Below are 14,291 nucleotides of genomic sequence, written 5' to 3'. Positions count from 1 at the left end.
ATTTTATACTTTTATTGATTGATTTTTATTAGGGATCGACTTGATTAAGCAATGAACACATAGAAATAGCAGAAAAAATTGAGAATTTGAATAGACAAATTTAATGTGAAAAAACCCATCCAAAAAGGATAAAAAACCACGAGTAAAGACAATTTTTCCATAATGACAAAAGAACGAAGAGTACAAAAGATGGAGATAAAAACTAAACCCCGAAACTTAATAACAAAGAACCTTCAAAACGTAAACACAAAATTCTCCAAAAGTATTATGATTTCTAATTTTTAATGAGTGTATTTTCTAAGGTTGTAAAAGAGACTATTTATAGGCTAAATTCATAGGTCAAATAATAATAAAACAATCTAGACTAATCAGGGTTAGACTGAAATAAATAAACAAAGTTTAACTAGGAGATTATCTCTCAAATTTGACTGAAATATGAGGCATACTCAACAAATCTCCACCTTGACTCGTATTTCCATAACACCATCTTTGCCAAATCCCACCATGGGCATATCTTAAACTATGTAGGGAATTAACTGAGTCAAATCTGTGCTTAGTAGTTGGAAGACTTCTAGCCTTCAACTTGTGCATTGCCAAATCAAAACTAACTCAGGTCTGATTTTCACGAACACAATGCCCTAACTTTTCAAAACCTACATCTAAAAGAGAACCTCTTTTCAACGAAATGGTCATACCTTTTTCCCTCCTATGACTAAGTTGCCTCCGCTCCAAACGAGTTGACTTTGACTCTGTAACGGACGAGGGACGTTCAGTTTCACCGGTCATTGTAGAACCTTCCAAAATATAAAGATTGTCCACTGCAACTTCACCAAACACCTTAATGCCGCTTGAATCGATGTTGATTTTGTAACCTTTCGAGTGTAAAATACTCAAGGAGATGAGATTCTTTTGTAAATCAAGTACATACCTGACATCTGAGAGTGTCCTAATCGTCCGATATTTTAATAGTACCAATACCGATTACCTTATTAGATGAATCATTTCCCATGAGCACAACTACACCTTCAACAAAACTGTATGTGGAAAGAACATCCCATATCTAAGATCCACTCGGACGTAAGCTTAGAGGTATCGCTCGTTGACACTAACAAGAAATTATCACCACTTTCATCGGCCAAATTAGCACCATCTACATCTTCCCCGTTACTCTCAGTAGCCTTTTTATTTCGCAGTTTATAACAATCTGCTTTGACGTGACCTAACTTCTTACAATAGCGACACATTTTGTCTCGTTTCTTTGATGCTACCAAAATGGAAGCTTGCCTATCTGCCTTGCTATCCAAACCAAACTCATTATCGAGTTTGTCTTTACTCAAAAAATGACCCTTCACATCTTTGAATGAGCGTTTGTCTTTGTCATAAATTAGAGTCTCCTTAAAAGACTTGTATGAAGAGGGTAAAAAAACACAACAATAACATAGCTTGATCTTTATAATCAATCTTAACCTCAACATTCTTTAAATTATTCAAAAGAGTAATAAATTGACTAATGTGATCTCTAAGAAGCTTACCTTTGTTCATGCGGAAAGTAAATAGACGTTGTTTCAACACTAAACGATTAACCAGAAACTTAGTCGCATAAAGAGTTTCTAACCATTTCCACAAGGCAAATGAGGTTTTCTCCATCAATACCTCATGCAATACCTTATTCAGGAGGCACAACTGGATTGTAGTCAGGGCCTTTTCATCAAGCTCTTTCCATTCTGTCTTATCTAGATTCTCAGACTTTTTCCTGGTAACGACCTTTTTTAGGCCGGTCTGAACTAGAATTACCATCATCCGAACTTGTCACAGATTGAAATCTGTGACATCATCGAACTTTGAATGTCAAAATTTATTGCTACCATCTCTGAACGAGTTGATCTATGAAAATTGAACTAGTTATGATATCACCTGTTGGGGATCGACTCGATTAAGCAAAGAACAAGTAAAAATAACATAAGAATTTGAGAATTTGAACAAACAAATTTAACGTGGAAAAACACCTCTAAAGAGTATAAAAAACCATGGGCAAAGATGATTTTACTATAATGATAAAAGAATGAACAATACAAAAGATGGAGATAAAAACTAAACCCTGAAACCTGAAAACAAAGAACCCTCAAAATGTAAATACAAAAATCTCCAAAAGTGTTATGAATTCTAATATTTGATGGGTGTATTTTCTAAGGTTGTAAAATAATCTATAGTTTAACTGGGAGATTATCTCTCAAAGTTCAACTAAAACAAATAAAACAAAGTTTAACTGAGAGATTATCTCTCAAATTTGACTGAGATATAAGGCATACGCAACAATTATGATGATAAGTATTAATATAATTGTAATGGTATCTTCAAAAACTAAATATTATTATCCTAAGATGGATGTTTCAAACATACATTTGATAGCATCTTTGATTGGTAAAGCTACAAATTATAGAAATATCTAGAAACTAGAAACAGTATGACAAGGCTAAGATGATGCATTAATCAAAGGAGTAATTCAGCATTAGTAATGAGGATGAAAGTGGTAGATACAAACCCTTTTCAAAGCATTAAACACACTCAACTATAAGCTGAAATATAGAAAGAAACCTTGGCATTGAATTAGGGCAACTAACAGGCACCAATGCCTAACCAAGTTGTATTCGTACGCCTTTCTTAGTTTTTTTTTCCATATTCCTTCACTCAACTTTTGTCTATAAAAACCCTCCAACCAGCAATCCCATTACTAATACTCCAACCACTTTCTTACAAGTTGGTAAAATTATTAGTTTTTCTTGTAATTAATCGATATGGCTAGGTCAATGTCTCTTAAGCTTGCATGTGTAGTGGTGTTGTGCTTGTTGGTGGATGCACCCCTGGCTCAAGGGGCCATAAGCTATGATCAAGTCAAATCCTCCCTCCTACCCTGCGTTGGTTACGTGAGAGGTAATAATGCTCGTCCTGCTCCCCCAAATTACTGTAAAGGCATCAGATCTCTCAAATCTGCCGCCCGAATAAGACTAGATCGGCAAGCAGCTTGTAAATGCATCAAAAGTCTGGCCGCCGACATTTCTGACATCAACTATGGCGTTGCAGCCGGACTCCCAGGCCAGTGCAACGTCCACATCCCTTACAAGATCAGCCCTAGCATTGACTGCAAAAGGTTCGTATCTAATTTAAGCTAGACTTCATTGAAATTACGAAAAAGAAAATGGCCCCAAATTTGTTGCATAACATTAAGTGAGTTTATTGATTAATTAATTGATGAATGTTTTACTTTGGTGTGGTTGCATTTGCAGAGTCAAGTGACGTGTGGCCATGGAAGTTGGGATCAGCTAATGGAAGGGAAATGGTGGTGTACTCACTAAAAATTATCCTAGTTTTAGAGTTGGTGACGATGTACAAGGTCGATTTATGCGACTATCTAATAATATCTTTACCTACTCAAAATATTAATATCACTCTCAATGGTTGTTTCTTCTATGTATACACTCTTCATTTCCCTTTGCTTTGTTTTTTTTTTCCAAGTCAAGCGTACCATTTCAAGCATTTCATATAAACACCCGCGTGTCCTAATGATAATGGAAACCCACGTGAGCCAGATATGGATGCTCAATTATTCGAAGATGAATGTATGGACCAGCATTTTTAAGCAATAAGAATAAATAAATAAAAATTTCAAGTGAATTGAATACAAATCTTAAATCCTACGATGAATGAATACATCATTTAAATTTAAAACAAAAAAATTATTTAAATAATTTCTTTTTTTAATTTTTTTAGTTGCTCAAATGTGAATTATGAATAGGTCTAAGAGTATTGTTGAGCCAATCGTTTTATATATGTTAAGAGTTGTGTGACTTAAATTTTAAGAGATTGCTTACAAGTCAAGTTAAACAAAATATATCTTTTTTCTAGAAGATTTAGTATTTATGAGTATAATATATTTAGCATTTATTAGCATAATATATTTGAATTTGATTAGAATTAGGTTTTTTCAACCTATAAATAGATGTAGTCAAAACTCCTCTTGTAATCATTCGAATTTGACATAGTGAATTTTCTTCTTCTCTGCCCGTTGTTTTTTTCCCGAAAGGGTTTCTACGTAAAAATCTGTGTGTTCTTTATTTTTATTTCTCTTTTCTTTGCAATATATTGTCATTACCGACGTTCTATTTTTATAAATTGGTATCAGAGCTTCCAGGTTATTCATCTCGCAGTTCTTGCGCAGATGGATCTGGAGGATGCCCTGCTAGGGATAGATAAGATGCCTTTGACATTAACAAATGAAGAGAAGAAGTGCAAGGATCGAAAGGCATTAACACAATTACATTTGTATTTGTCTAACGAAATTTTGTAGGATGTGATAAAGGAGAAGACCACTACTACATTATGGAAGATGTTGGAGCAAAAATGTATGTCGAAAACTCTAACCAGCAAGTTGCATATGATGCAGCGTGTTTATGCTCATCGTTTGGAGGAAGGTGCGTCTGTGCACGAACACTTAACCGTGTTTAAAGAAATTTTTCAAACTTAAAGGCCATGGAGGTTCAGTATGATAAGGAAAATCTAGGGTTGACTCTACTTTGTTCGTTGCCTCCGTCTTATTCAACCTTTAGAGACATGATTTTACATAGTCGTGAGTCTCCCACAATTGATGAGGTTTATGATTCTTACATCGTATGATAAGATAAAACATCTTGTGGTTAAACCCCACTCTAACGGAGAGAGTCTTATTGTTTGTGGGAGACAAGAATAGAATACTGATAATGATCATAGAAGGACACAGGAACAGAATCCTCACGGTAAATCTAAGGGTAGATCGAAGTCTTCAAACAAAGGTAAAACTTGTAACTTCTGCAAGAAAAAAGGAAACATTAAATTTGAGTGCTATAAGCTACAGAATAAGATCAAAAGGAAGGCTGCAAATCAAAAAGGAAAACAACTAGAAAATTCTAGTGAAGCTGATGTTGTAGAAGACTACAGTGATGGTGAATTTCTAGTCGCTTCTGTCAACAATTCTAATATGAGCGAGAAGTGGATCCTTGATTCGGGTTGCACCTTCCACATAAGTCCCAATTGGGATTGGTTTACAACTTACGAAACAGTGTTTGAAGGTATTGTTTTGATGGGAAATAATACTTCGTGTAAAATTACAGGTGTTGGAACGATTAAAGTTAAGATATTTGTGGTTAAACCCCACTCTAACGGAGAGAGTCTCATTGTTTGTGGGAGACAAGAATAGAATACTGATGATGATCATAGAAGGACACAAGAACAGAATCCTCACAGTAAATCTAAGGGTAGATCGAAGTCTTCAAACAAAGGTAAAACTTGTAACTTCTGCAAGAAGAAAGGAAACATTAAATTTGAGTGCTATAAGCTACAAAATAAGATCAAAAGGGAGGTTGCAAATCAAAAAGGAAAACAACTAAAAAATTCTAGTGAAGCTGATGTTGTAGAATACTACAGTGATGGTGAATTTCTAGTCGTTTCTGTCAACAATTCTAATATGAGCGAGAAGTGGATCCTTGATTCGGGTTGCACCTTCCACATAAGTCCCAATTGGGATTGGTTTACAACTTACGAAACAGTGTTTGAAGGTATTGTTTTGATGGGAAATAATGCTTCGTGTAAAATTACAGGTGTTGGAACGATTAAAGTTAAGATATTTGACGGAGTTGTCAGAACACTTAGTGACGTGCGACATGTTTCAGAATTGAAGAGAAATGTAATTTTGTTGAGTACTATTAATTCAAAAGGGTATACATACACAACTGAAAATAGGGTTTTGAAGATTTCGAAAGGTTCCCTCGTTGTGATAAAAGGGCAGAGAAAAACTACTAAGTTATATGTTTTGTAGGGTTCTACTGTTACTGGTGATGCAGCTATCACTTCCTTTTCCTTGTTAAATGATGATATTACTAAATTTTGGCATATGCGCCTAGGGCATATGAGTGAGAATGGCATGACAGAATTGACCAAAAGTGGATTTCTTGATGGGCAAGGAATTTGCAAACTGAAGTTCTGTAAGCACAACATTTTTGGAAAGCAAAAGAGAGTTCGACTCACTAGAGGAATCCATAACACGAAGGGAACATTGGAGTATATTCATTCTAATCTGTGGGGGCCATCCAGAGTGCCTTTGAGAGGTGGAGCTAATTATATGCTAACTTTTATTAATGATTTTTCCAAAAAATTTTGGAAATTCTTCCTAAAGCAGAAAAGTGATGTGTTTTCTGTATTTAAGTCTCAGAAAACTATGATTAAAAAATAGACTAGAAAACAAATAAAATACCTCTGCACAGACAATAACTTAGAGTTCTATTATAATGAGTTTAATAAACTATGCAAGTCAGAAGGGATCGTGAGACATTTGACAGTTTGTTATACTCCACAGCAAAACAACATTACAGAACGAATGAACAGAATGATCATAAAGAATGTTCAGTGTATGTTGTCAAATGCCAACTTACGAAAGTCGTTTTGGGCCGAAGCAGCCTATACTGCATGTTTTTTGATCAACCGATCTCCATCCATTACCGTTGAGAAAAAGACTCCACAAGAGGTATGGTTTGATAATCCTGCTAACTATTCTGATTTAAAGATCTTTGAGTGTCCTGCGTATGCTCATGTTGATAATGGAAAATTGGAACCAAGATCTATTAAATGTGTTTTTCTTGGTTATAAAACTAGTGTAAAAGGGTAAAAGTTATGGTGGCCTGAAAATAGAAAAATTGTGATTAGCAGAGATGTTGCTTTTGATGAAACTGCTATGCTACTTAACTTATCTCTTAAAGTCTCTTCCAATAAAGAAAATCAAAAGCAGGTGGAGCATCAGATTAATCCAGAATCTACAACAAAGCTGACTCCTCAAGCCATAAGTCCAATACGAACTAATACTTGTATATACATGAAATACATGGAAATGGTGGTACATGATATATTGATATATTGAAATGGATGATATATTTATATGAAGAAATTGTAAGAGAATGATATGTATCATGACATGTACATATATGAATATCTTTGATAATTTGATGCATGGAAATTATGTAAGTTGAGATGAGTAATAAACTCAAGTGTGACATGTTAGGATAATAATGTTATCAATGTTGAATTTATATGAAATATGTTCAAGTATGCTAACAAGTGTTGTTGTTTGCTGCCTAGGTAAGAGCCAAGCTGTTGGTTGAATGGTAATATGTTTAAATATAAGTTGCATTGAAATGGTAAGTGCTCAAATGAAAATATGCTTGAGCTCATGAAAGAGTGGTAAGGTTTAAATTATGCAATTTCATAGAAAATGGCTTATCGTGTGATTAATTCAAAAATGGCTATGTTTAAATGCACTAGCTTATGGCTATGGTTGTATGATATGCGTATGACTCTTGTGTTATGCATATGAAACAAGTGTGGAAAGTAATGAAATGCAAATGAAAATAAGAAAAATTGGAAAGGGTTTAAAGTTATTTAAAATCCTACTACGCTAAGGATGATATGTATAAGTGATGCTGTAGATTTATTCACCTTGTCAGTTGTTGAATATAGCTTAATGAATCTTGCGGTATTGATATTGGATTATCCTTGATATGTATAAATTTCATATTTGAAATGAATTCATATGATTAAAGTTTATACGAGTTTACTAAACTTTCATTACTTACGTAGTTGTTTTCCTTTACTTTTCAGATTTTCTAAAGCTCGATTGGGTTGGAAGCTTGTTGGAGCTATATCACACTATCCATCGGTACTTTTGGATTTTTTGATTTTGGTTATAATGGCATGTATAGGTTATTTTGGCTAAATGTTGGCATATATGTGTTTTTCTTTTAGATTAGCCACTTATTTGGCTTGTGTTTTGGTATTTTGGTATGTGCATAATTTGCCTTATAATGTTGATGTGTGGAATGATTTGTGGTTGAATGATGAAAGGTAAAATAGTAGTTGAATATGCATAGGAGGTATGTTTTATAACTTGGTGTGATTTTGTACTATGCTATAGAAAGTGTATATGTATTTGATGCTATTGAATAAGTAGTACAATTGGTACCAAATGGTAAGTTTTGGTAAATGATTTACATGTTGTGTATTAATGCAATTATACATAAAAGTTGGTTGATTACTTGGTTACATGGATTACATGGTTAAATATGTTTATAATTGTCATTTGAGGTGTCTAAGGGCATATTGGTTGTATGTGAATATACTACATGTTTAAGGCTTGATTTTGCTTGTCTTGGATGCCATAATATGGTTTGTTTATATGCACAATGTTAAGTGTAAGTGGATGCCATATTAGGTGAGAAATGTGGCTTGTTAAATAGCCTATTTTTGTCACATAGGCAGAGACAGGGGCATGTGTCTCAGCCGTGTATCCCTTATAGTTTTTAAAGGGTTACAAGTCAAGCTATTACACGACCTAGCACACGGTCTAGCACACAGGCATGTGAGGTTACTTCGAACGGTACACAGCCTAGCGCACGAGTATGTGACTTGGTCGTCTGACCAAGTCAATGAGTTACACGGGCATGGACACGGGCTTAGACACGGGCGTGTGTCCCTATTTTGAATGCCTACATGGCCTGAGACACGGGCGTGTCTCCTGACCGTGTGAGTCACACGGCCGTGTGAGCCCTGCAAATTTGAAATTTTTCTACGTTTTTAGAGAATTTTCTGAGTTTTCGATTTAGTTCCGACTTGTTTATAATGCATATTTCGAGCCTTGAAGGCTCGTATAAGGGACAATATATATGATTTTGATTGTTTTTAATATGAATATTGATATGTTATAAAACGTTTGAAATTTCTGTCTGTTTGATACGTAAACCCCGGTAATGCTTCGTAACATTGTTTTGGCGATAGCTACGGGCTAGGGGCGTTAAATCTTTCTTAAGTGTTTCTTGCCTTTCTCACGGCTTTCTAGACACTCTGTCCACAAAATAAGGCAATCACTTGTCAAAATGAGAGCAGCTAGGACATCAACTTGAAGGTGTTTAGGTGATTTCTAACCTAAAGATGAGGAGGAAAGCCACCATGGGAAGTTGCAAGGAGCAGCCGCTGATAGCCCCCCTGCATTCAGTTGTTTACTCTTCATATTGTGAATTGGCCATGGATATCCCCCTCAGCTACTCTTGCTTATCCTTCTCTTTATGTTAAATTATTTTTTCTATGTCGAGAGACAAGATTGCATCTCATCTTTATATTTTAAGTTTAATATGACATGACTTAATCTTTTATTCAAAATAAATATGAATCTTGATTTGAGTTCATTAGATATTTGTTTCTTGAATATTTTGTACACATGATTATTTCATTCATTTAGGTTTAAAACATGTTTATACTTGTGAATGTATGGCTAACATTCGTAAATTATTGAATTAATTGTTTTATCTGGGAAGATGTAATAGTTAATAGACATAAAATCTAAATTGTGCATATCATTTTGATTTCGGAAGATAATTTTTGTATGCATAAACTTTTTAAATTCCCGAGAGGGTGATTTCTAAGTTAGTTTTTGACATAGGAATATACTAATTAACTTAGGAACATAATTGGACTTTGGGAGAAGCTTATGTTTTAATTAAAATGAGTTTAATGAATTCACATATTGCCACGAATCTCTCATAATATTCTTTTGATGATTACTAATGAATTCTTGTTAAAGTGAAATATTTTATTTTAGTTTATTCATGTTATGTTATATTATGCCTTGTTTTTATTTCATGTTGTGATCATTTTTGCAATGTATGTTGTTTTGTTTTATGGGTATTTGAACATTGATTTAATTCTATAATTTAAATTGTGACATTCCATCAAAATTTATTCTTTTTTATCTTGTTTAACCAAATCGATTAAAAATCAACTTTGCAAATAATTACCACATAGTCCCTGTGGAGACGATAGTTCTTTTACTTACTACTTATTACTGGTATGACTGTGTACACTTGCACATAATCAAGTGACGATACAATACTTACCTACTTTATTGTAACTCTATTACAACCTAACTCGTATACTTGCAAACACCGCTTATTTCATATATTTTGTACAAGATTTTTAATTTGGACGTTGGTACGTCTAGAGGCAGTCAATATACTGAATGAGACAGAAAATAAGGGAAACGAGCATGCTAGCACGAATGATAAATAGTTGAACTTGTGATTGTTTGATTGATTTAATTTGTGAATATTAAAAAACCTAGGGATGACCTAAGGCATTGTTTGGTTTACACTTAGAGCAAAAAAAGCTAACCCTGTTTATAAATCCTTAGTCCTTATTTTGAGCCAAAAGACATTTCTTGATGAACTTTATGCAAAACTCGAGCCAAAATATAGATGCCTGACCATACCTATTGAGGGTTAAGTAAATACATCATGGTGGATTTTGTAAAAATAGAGTGAAATAGGAAGAAGCAGTGTGATATTGGAATTATAGGTTAGCTAACATGTGCAAGACAAAATAAGAATTTACAAAGAAAATCAAAATGAGTAGAAAAAGCACATGAAAAGCAAAAGCGTTGTGAGTGAGATGTGTACAAAAACATCAAAAAAGTGAAAAAGTCACAAAAGTAGAAAATGTCAGTCATTAGTCATAAAAACTCGTAAGCTAGTCGTAGTTGTTGTAATATGCTATGACTTCTTATGTGGAGAAATAAGGAATGAGAGAGAAGGAGAAATAAGGCGGTGAGTGGGTAAAGGTTACTAAACGGGAAGAATAGGGAACAACATGATGTGCCAAACTATTTTCATGCTTGAAACTGTTTTTATGCTTCCTGTTCTTGAATTTCATACCTGTTCTAAGCCTTAGAACATTACAACCCGAAAAGCCCTATGTGACCTAGGTAATATATTTGAAAACCTTAAAGTGTTTATACTTTGTAATAAATTGAACCTTTGTGTTTTATATTGAAAGTGGTAAGTTCTTTATATATCATGCCAGGATTATGTGTAAATATGAAAATGCCTAGTTATGTACCCTAAAACCTATCTTAGTACTATACTTGCTTAAGGGTCGTCATTTATTTTTTGTTTTTATTTTACCTTGCTTGAGAACAAGAAATGACTTAAGTGCGGGGAAGTTTGATTTGTCATAATTTTGTGTAGCAGATTAAACTAGTTTTTGCACTTAAGGAGCTTGAATACAAACAGTTTTATTATGTTTTAGTTATGTTTTCATATTTTATTTTGAATTCAATAAAAAATGTATTTTGAGTGTTTTATTGACCTTAGTGGCCAAATAAGGCCTAAAGGCAAGCTAATGTACTTAGTAAGTGTGTAGGAGACCATTCAAAGGCATAGGAACTCAAACTAGTTGCTGTGTTGCAACATAAGGAGTTTGAATTCGGAACATTTGGAGCATAATACAAGAATTTCAAGTCTGCCTTTGGTGTCGTGACATAACAATGGGATGTTGCGACACACCCTTGAAGCCACCTTTGAACCTGAGCATAATAATTTCGATGTTGCGACACTGCCCCTGTACGAGATTAACTATAAGTCAAAGGTGTTTTGATCCGGATAATGGAAATTAAACACGAGAATGTCAGCTAAGCTAAGGTTGGGGACGAAGACTACCCTAATTATATAAATAGGCTCATTTAGCACTAGTTTAGGACAACTTTTTGTATTTTAAGTTTTTCTTTGTAATTTTAGTTTTCAATTTTCCTTTCTTTTGCGCCTTAGGTTTATTTTTAGTTCTTTTTTATTTTGTGTTCTTCGAGGAATGTGATTTGTAAAAAAGATCAAACGCTAGTGGATTTTTTGTACTTCATCTATCAAATAAAAATAGGATTCTCTAAACTGTATTCTTGATTTACTCTTTATGCATATATTTATTATTGAGTTTATGATGTTTATGGATTCCACGAGGAACTAATCCTCTTATGGGGGATTTATGAGTAGATGTGTGATTAATTAATTGCTATGTAGGGTTTTCTTAGCGGATCAATTTTTTGGGAGAGGAAGAACTTAAACCTCAGGCTTGATAACCCTAGGAATTCATATAGGTGGGAATTAACCCAAAATTGGTATGGCCTATCTGTGAACACCTTAGCCCCAAACCGGTCTAGACTATGAGGTTAAGAGATAAGTAGTTTTTTTGACTCATTATTTTAGTAGAAGATCGAAAGATCCTGCTAAGGCAATGACTAGTTGATTGAATAGAAACCCAAAATAGGGATTAGTTATGATCACCAAAGTGAGCTAATCACCCATGTCTACATTTGATTAAGTTTAGAAATTGGTTTTTTTTGAAGTCCCTTTTATTTATGTAGTTTTATTTCTTTATTTATAAAAACCTAAAAATTCATTCTTTATGTTTTATCATAATATAGTTTATTTAAATTACTAATTAGTTTTATTTACGCTTAGGTTAAATTTAATTTAGTACTCACCTCATTGGGGTACGATCCTCAGAGTACTTACCTGTTTTTTTGTAAAACTATATTACAACTTGACCCGTATACTTGCAGACATCGCCTCAAATCCATATCTGCAGTTTTAGTATTCACACTCTGGACATTAGAACGTTTGGAGGCGGTCAATATCCCATAGATATTTCTTGCATTCTTTTCATATGAGGTAGTTGGTATGGAGGATTCAATCTATTCTGCACTTGATTTCCTCCTCCTTGGTTACTACCCCACTTGAGGTTCGGATGATCTTTCCAACCAAGATTATATGTGTTTGAATAGGGATTTCTTGCCTTGTTACCAATATAGCTAACATCCTCCGGTTGGTTCTCCATGTATGGCTCTATCCTTGTAGGTTTGTTGATCATTTCTAGTCGATTCTGTTTATCCAAAATTTGTTGATATTTATCTTCTTCACTAATTGTTTTCATGGTTAGAGGTTTGAGTCTTTAAGTGAATCTCTCATTTGGCCACATGTACAAGTTTATTGCCATATAATTTATAGTTTGGTATGCTCTCTCATATGTGTGGTGCGTAGAGATTCTCCGGCTACTCTGTCTATGCTAGCCCTTATGTTTCCATCTACTTCATTGTAGTAAATTTGGATTTGGATCTATTATTGTAGTCTGTGATGAGGACACATTTGTAGCATTGATTTGAATCTCTCTCATGCTTCTTACAATGTTTCACCTTCGAATTGTTTGAAATTTGCCATATCGTGTCGGAGTTGAATAGTTCAGCTTATAGGGAAAATTTTATGGAGAAAATTTTCTGCTAGTTCGTCCAATGTCGTGATTGAGCCTGGGTGTAGTGAATCTAACCATTCGGTCGCCTTATAGAATAAGAACGGAAATAATCGAAGACGAACAACATAATCGGTCATTCTATTTTATTTAAAGGTGTCGCATAGTTGAACGGATCGCTTCAAATGTTAGTTTGGGTCCTCCATCATATTTCCTTTGAATTGTAGCCATCTGTAGCTCTCCATGAATTTCCTCTTGTTGTTTGGGTGGATCATCAAACCATGGGTTCTCCCGGGGTAAATCAATTACTAGCGCTAGGTCATCTACTCTTAGTTGACAATTACGCTTTAAAAGTTTCTTCAGATCATGGTACATATCGATTGTGATACTCCCGTTTTGAGTCATACACTAAAACCTAAAATAGAGAAAGAAATAAAAATTAGAAAATAAAAGGAAACATATCTATAATTTTTAACTTTTCTATTAATCTTATTATTTGCAGAAAATGGAATTTTAATTTAATGCCAAAACCTCCTCGTAACGACGCCAAAAACTTGACCACTTCTAAACGTGTTATCATGTAGACTTTAAAACTAAAATAAAAATAAACATGTTATTTCTGGATTAGTGGTCAGCTCGATAGGTGTTCTCCTACTTCAAGTAATACACTGAAACCACAAAGAAAAATAAAAGCATTAGTAAAAATAAAATAAAATACATCGTATCTATAAATGAAAATTAATCTAGTGATGTTGCCATCACGGCAAAGGCACCAACAACTTAACCGCCTTCGTACGTACTAACGTCCAAAGTGTGAATACTACTACTAAAATACGAAATTTGAGGCGGTGATAGCAAGTATACGGGTCAGGTTGTAATATAGTTTTTTACAACGAAGTAGGTGAGTACTCCAAGGGTCGTACCCAAAGGAGGCTAGTACTAAATTAATATTAACCTAAATGAAAATAGATATAATTAGTACTTTAAATAAATTATATTATGACGAACATAAAGTGAAGAAATCATTTAGGAATATAATTAAAGAAATAAACAAGCAAAATAAATTGAACAGGGAAAACTTACGATGTAATTCAACCAAATCTAAGATTAGCTCGCTTCGACGGTAATAACTACTTTTGATTTCAGGT

The 14,291-nt window shown here is 34.0% G+C and overlaps 1 protein-coding gene and 1 non-coding gene across 2 annotated transcripts; both read left to right on the top strand.

Moving 5' to 3' along the window:
* The first annotated feature begins 2,735 nt into the window (after window positions 1-2,735).
* On the top strand, window positions 2,736-3,476 carry LOC107916114 (non-specific lipid-transfer protein 6). The gene is made up of 2 exons (XM_016845276.1): window positions 2,736-3,148; window positions 3,285-3,476. The coding sequence occupies exons 1-2, from the start codon at window positions 2,796-2,798 to the stop codon at window positions 3,292-3,294; spliced, it is 363 nt and encodes a 120-aa protein (XP_016700765.1). The 5' UTR covers window positions 2,736-2,795; the 3' UTR covers window positions 3,295-3,476.
* Window positions 3,477-13,023: 9,547 nt separating this feature from the next.
* On the top strand, window positions 13,024-13,128 carry LOC121222912 (small nucleolar RNA R71). Its single transcript, XR_005920282.1, has one exon. It is a non-coding gene; the product is annotated as a small nucleolar RNA R71 (small nucleolar RNA).
* Window positions 13,129-14,291: the final 1,163 nt, after the last annotated feature.

Source organism: Gossypium hirsutum, chromosome D10 (genome assembly GCF_007990345.1).
Source record: "Gossypium hirsutum isolate 1008001.06 chromosome D10, Gossypium_hirsutum_v2.1, whole genome shotgun sequence".
Classification (NCBI taxonomy): Eukaryota; Viridiplantae; Streptophyta; class Magnoliopsida; order Malvales; family Malvaceae; genus Gossypium; species Gossypium hirsutum.
The sequence above is the reverse complement of the archived record's forward strand: the minus strand, read 5'-3'. Positions and strand labels throughout refer to the sequence as shown.

Bases quoted from the DNA above. Each gene is read 5' to 3' on its own strand.
- LOC107916114 (XM_016845276.1), top strand. From the start codon at position 2,796: ATGGCTAGGTCAATGTCTCTTAAGCTTGCATGTGTAGTGGTGTTGTGC.